Below are 6,000 nucleotides of genomic sequence, written 5' to 3'. Positions count from 1 at the left end.
ATACGCCAAGACATTTGTGGGTTTTTTTAGTAGAAGACCCTGTCCTGAGCTGAGTGCAGGCCAGGTCAAGCCCTCGGCCTCAGTCCTGCATGATTAGTGCTTTGCTGCAATGTGAAAATCGGGTACATTTTCGGGGCTGGAAGGAGCGACCTGTACTGTGCTCCCTAGGGCTTGGTGACACGGTGGCCTTGCTGCCCACGCAGACAAGCAGCTTTAATCAGGCTCACTTCGGTTACAAGAGCTGAATTCACAGCATAGTCTCTTGAGCCCCAAGAGCCACCAAGTGGCCGTGCCCATTAGCTGCAGGCAGACATTTCCATCTGGCCGGGCAAAGGTATATTTTAAATTTGTATAATTTTCAACCTTGAATCCCAAAGGGTAATTAAAAAGGGGACAAATTTGCTCCCTCTTGTCTGTGATGCAAGGTGGCTACAAGCTACTCTACAACACATAGAGCAAATACTCAGCACACACCAGCACAAAGCACCCACACCCCATTATCCCAGTGGGAGAAAGAGGCAGCCCCCTCCAGTAGCCCACCTGTCTTTACAGACAAGATGGAAAGGGGAAATATTTCCATGATCTTTGGGGTAAGTGTGGGAGAGCACAACAGAGCCTTGAGCTGATTCATACCCTCAACTGGTTGTCTTAAGCAGACCTGACTGTAATCACAGGCAGCAGCTGGGCCACAAGGTGGAAGTAACTCAATGGCAAAGGCCCTGTTCTGGCTGCCTCAGCACTCTGTACGCGATGAGAAAGTGCAGCCTGTGTGACAAGGCAAAGAGAGGTCACCAAGTCCCCCAGTGAGCGCAGCTTGGTGTACCACAGACCCTGGAGCAGCACTGAGTGCACCCACCCCCATGCACAGACCATGGCTGACGTGCCACCCCTCGTACCCTGAGGTTCTGCGACTTCAGCTCTCAGGGTGCCACATGGAGGAGCGGTCCACGGTAGCAGATCGTAACCAGGCTAGCAAGATCAGTGATGTGAAGCAGATTCTTCCCCAGCTTCCTTCTCAGCCTGGTGCCTCAGACCAGCTTCTTGAGCAACTGGCTCCTCAGCAGCAGGATCTGCAGAATCCATATAACCCATCCAGCCCACGGTATCCCTTCAATTTTGCTACACAGAATAAGTATAGAATCTTAAGCTTTATTTTTCTATTGGCCAGCAACTTAAACTGGGTTTAAAAAAAGCAATGTATATTATTACACAAAGTATAAAACAGCTCAAAAGACAAAAGCCAACTTATGTTCGTATCTCATTCTTCCTGGCCTTCCCAACCCTGTACAATATATCTGAAGGAACCGGGTAAAGGCAGCTACGAAGATATACTTAAGAAAGTAGAAATATTGCTTCAAGCAACATGCTCAATATTTTCCTCTTAGTTAGTAGTCAATACTTGTCAGGAACTTGACTATAAAAGAAGAAATAATTTAGAAGTTTCTCCTTTAGATCATTACACAATAATTTAGATTTCCCTCTTTCCTACTGCTGTGGAACCAAGGATACACCTCGGTTCCTCCAACACTCTTTCTGCATTAGTTAAGGATTATTTACTGGGTCTGATGTTGATGGGGGTGTTTCAGATTGACCTGCTCTGAATTTTAACTTGTCACCCTTTAGTGCCAGTCTAAGATTTCTGCTCTGTGAACTAAAAACCCCATGATGCTGCAAGACCCTTCAGGGGTCTGGGTGATTTTGCTCATGTTAACAGTCTGCTGCCAAGGAACATAGCTCAGCCAGCACCATTAAAAGGCCAGGAGAGGGAATAAATTTGTTTATAAAAGGGTTTGTCTTCACTGCTTAAAAACACCAAAACTCCACAGCCCTTTCTGCTTCGTGGGTGGAACAGGCATATCAGGAAGGTGAGAACAAGAAAAGAGGCACACAAGATCCTATGAATTCAGGCTAAGCCCCTGCTGGCATCATGATGGCACCAAGTCCATGGCAATGGGGATGTCTTTGTCCTGTATGTATCCAGGATCCCAACGCAGAGAGAATATTTAAATAAAACCTGTTCCTCTGCAGCAAACAGGCAGTTAACCCAACACTACCATTTACCAGGTACATTGTGGCAGCTGGTTGAAGTTGACTCTCCTGACCTTCTCAGCAGTAAAGTAGGCTTCCAGATCTCAATAAAGTCAGAAACCCCTTAGTTGATTAGTGAGCTCTTTGGAGGCTAATAAAACATTTGTATATATTCACTTCCTGCCCAAGAGAGACAAGCCTATACCAGTTCTTCCCCAAACCTCAGCAGGTGATACTTAGGAGGAAAAAAGTCTTCTCATTCACACTGGAAGCCACTCAATAAAACAGACTAGACCCAAAAGAATTAGAAAGTAGCCCATCATCTTTGCTCCAGAACCGCTAGGAGGCAAAAGGCCTCCTGGGGCCCCTAATGGCACTGTGCTGGGGGAAGCTTCAAGAGGAGGAAGGATTGCTGAGAAATCCTAAGGCACCCACATCTCGGCAACATCAGAGTGATGACAAGATTTCAACTACAGCACACCGTGCTCCCAATCAGCAGGGAGGGTAGGTGCTGCCCCACGTAACCAGGCAGACATCCTCTTAGGCAGAGAACAGCTGTGTTAGGACATTGGTGCACACCTTGGGAGGAGGGAGAGAGATCTTCCACATATGAGAGACTCAGCTCTGGCTCCAGCTCAGCGGAGAAATGTCATTTGTCCTCACAGTCAATGCCTGCTGCTGTTGAGCCACTTCTCAGAGAGCAAACCAGGGTTCTTGTATAGCATCCTGATACCTTCATGTCGGCTCAGGAGAAATGGCTCTGGATATATCTTGCTTTGTAGTTATATCAAGGGACTGTTTAGCTAAAGCTTCTAGCAGCAGATCAACAGCTCTCTTGTTTCTTGCCAAGGAAGAGAACCCACTGAACTCCTGGTGCCTTGTAATCACCAAGGAGAGTGGCTTTCCCCTACAGGGGCAGGTAAAGTGGTGCATAGTTTGAGAGGCATTTAATTACAGAGCCAAGTCCTCAGGTTACAGACACTTCTGTGGTGGTGGTGGCGAGTGGTCAGGTTGGCAGGCACTAAGGGAAGTGGCAGAGGGTGAGCAAGAGTTCCTGCAGCTATTAATATGGTTCTGGCTTTAAACTCTTGTACAAGCAGCAGGTGAAAATCATCCCGAAGATCTACAGGGTGTAAAGAGAAGAGAGAAATGCATGAAAAACCAGAACGGAAGCAGTGGAGGCAGCAGCTTGCAAACTAGCAGTCTGGACCCAGACTGCAGTGGCAGCTAGCTCCTGCCTGGACATACTGCACTCCATGTTGCAATAAGCAGCAGGAGAGAACATAATCTGTGCTAATCCTCGTAATTAATTACCAGCATCTTCTCTGGGGTGTAATTTGGCTACTTGCCAGAGACATCTGCATCTGGAAGAATATCCTGTGCCCTCCCCTCTAAAATGGGAGTGGGGGGACATCCACATCCTACCACTTTATTCATCACCCTCTCCCAAATCATTTGCAGGCCCACAGTGCCATTCTTCAACATGACACAGCTGAGGGAGGAATGACAGATGACTTAAAATAATACCAATGAACTGGGATAGGAAACTCCTTCAGACCCACCCTTCAGCTGTGCAACCAACCACAGCACATTCCCACAAGAGGTCTCTCTCAGGCTGCCAAACGGCCAGCCATGGCCAGCACTGCCTCCCCGACAGCCGGGGAGCTGAAGTTTCTCCCCCTGGTCCAGGTGGTTGCACTCCTTCATGAGAAGCAAATTTCACAGACTGGAATAAGAGACTTTTGCTTTGGAGCTAGTGAATCCTCAGGTCCCTGAAGTACTGGGTGACTTCTCCCTGCCAGGCAGGGAAGAACATAAACCATCTGATTTCTCTCCATCCCACAGTTCTGGGGTTCCTTTAATTTCTGCCCAGCAGCTCCAAAATGCCTCTCAGCCCTTTTACCTGCACACAAGCAATGCTGATCCCCACTGCCCCGATAATTTTCAGATGCTCTTGAATGAAGTTTTCCAGTTTGGTAATGCAACCGCTCTGCAAAGTGAAAGGAGGAACATAGAAAATCAGCTTCACTTTAACCTCTTGTTCACTTTAATCCAATGGTTGTGACCCTTGAAAGCAACACCATAAAAAGCAGTGTCTGTGAGCAACCTCTTCACCCAACATCACTGGAAAACCTACAGAGATGATGTAAACAGGACCATGTTTTGTATTGCTCTGGACCTACTGGCTTGGGAACCACTGAACAAATCCAAGGTGGCTGCTAGCTGGGCAGGAAAAATGCAGAAGAAATAGCCACATCACATGGGAGCGTGTAATTTTTCTCTGAGATAAGTGGAGAAATGTTCCCTTGCTCAATGCCTAGCACATGCCTGGAGAGGGTGTTTACCCCCATCAGGCCAAAAGGCCAACGAAATGCTGCTGAGTGGATCCAGTACCAAGAACTCCAGCGTGACAGAACCCTTTTAATAGTAAATTCCTCTCACTGCTATCTGTGACAGTAATGAGTTTCAGTATGAAACTGGAAAGCCAGGCTCTGCCTGCCTCTGCCTTGCTACTGCATACTTGGCTGGCAACGTCACCTTTCCCTCCCTGTTTCAGGCCCAAGTTTTTGTTGTCATAAGGCAAAAATAAATCACTAAGAGTATTTTCTGTTGGTGTTGTGTTTGGGTTTTTGTTTGTTTTTTAAGAGTTCACTTTAAATAATTAAACTGTTGAATCCACTGAGGCAAGTTTTCCATGGTAACATCTGAGAGTTTATTGTGTAGGCTACTGCAGTGCCCCAAGGGTGCTGGGCACCCTCCTGCCCCAGGAGTTTAGATGAACACAGACACCTACACACACACAGGCAGAAGGAGGGAGTGAGCACGCAGCCCTCCAGGAGGGATGGCAAAGGCTTCACTTTTCCCACGACAGCACTGGGTTTTACACTCAGCCCCAGCTATCCCGATACGAAATCAGTTACTTCTGTGTTCCTTGATCTGACCCTTTCCTATCTTTTTCTTCCCCAAAGCTATTAAAATCCTTTCTGAACTCTGAGACCTCATATCATGATATGCAGCATCTGGCTGTGGATCCAAACCTTCCCTTACAGCTTCTTCTCCTCTAGAGCTAGCCCAAAACATTTGGCAGCCTACAGGGCCCCTCAAAAATGCAGCTGGGCAGCTACCTCCAGCTTCACCCAGCACAGAGAGAGGACAGGAATTGTCAGCTCTGCCTCTCAAATGGTTGTGGGTTTCCACTCTCAGAAACACCTCATCAGCACTTGGACTCTTTTCTGCACTTCCTCGTTGGGCGCAAACCTTACGGGCAAGTCTTCTTCCTGCAGAGCAAAACCCAGCCAAGCAGCTGGACGTGTGCTTTGACAGATCAGAAAGACTGGACTCCATCTCCCTGTTCATTCCACAAAGATAGATGGCTGGTTTCCTTTCGGGTGTTTGAGTTGATTGGCTTAATGTAGATATTATTCACACTCCTCTTCTGAGTTGTGCTCAAAACACAGATTGTGAGAAAAACATACCTGCTCTGAAGGGGCCACCTCTTTCTTCCACAGCCCTCCTCAACCATCATGGGGACAGGAACAAGGAAAAAGCTCCAGCTACTGCTCTCCAGGCTCAATACAGCCAGCCAAGGTGCTGGTTCCACTAATGAGAAAAAGGACTATGCTACTCCATAGAGAGCATCACAGTGAGCAAGTTAAAGCCAGGTGACAGGACTAGATGGTGCCAAAATAAATGCAAGAACTTTTACCAGCCTTATGCAAACTGGATGAATAAATGGTCTGAGAGCTGCCTGTTTACACACTCAGCCAGTCTGGCATTCAATTTGCTTCTTCTAGAAAAGAAGATAAACACCTTTATCTCAACTTCAGCCTTCTTTTCAGCCCAAACTGCAGCCTGCTGGAACTGGCTAAATTTGTCTGCTAGAGGGCCATCTTTCTTCCTCATATGCTGTTTCTTCATGCTATAGGTCAAATCCCACTACCTCAATCCAGGGCCAGAAGTATCTCCATTTGT

The 6,000-nt window shown here is 47.2% G+C and overlaps 1 protein-coding gene across 10 annotated transcripts in view; it reads right to left on the bottom strand.

Annotated features, from left to right (window-relative positions):
• Positions 1-1,129: 1,129 nt before the first annotated feature.
• Positions 1,130-6,000, bottom strand: part of CD151 (CD151 molecule (Raph blood group)) — a 38,379-nt gene continuing 33,508 nt past the window's right edge. For all 10 annotated transcript variants that reach the window (XM_065066089.1, XM_065066081.1, XM_065066087.1 and 7 more), the window contains 2 exons: positions 3,932-4,018; positions 1,130-3,151 (listed from right to left, as the gene is read on the bottom strand). In XM_065066089.1, the coding sequence (XP_064922161.1) occupies positions 3,092-3,151; positions 3,932-4,018 (147 nt within the window). In that variant the 3' untranslated portion in view covers positions 1,130-3,091. The remainder of the gene's footprint in view (positions 3,152-3,931; positions 4,019-6,000) is intronic.

The sequence above is a fragment of the Columba livia genome, chromosome 5 (genome assembly GCF_036013475.1).
Source record: "Columba livia isolate bColLiv1 breed racing homer chromosome 5, bColLiv1.pat.W.v2, whole genome shotgun sequence".
NCBI lineage: Eukaryota > Metazoa > Chordata > Aves > Columbiformes > Columbidae > Columba > Columba livia.
Note: the sequence above shows the minus strand (reverse complement) of the source record. Positions and strands in the feature narration are given on the sequence as shown.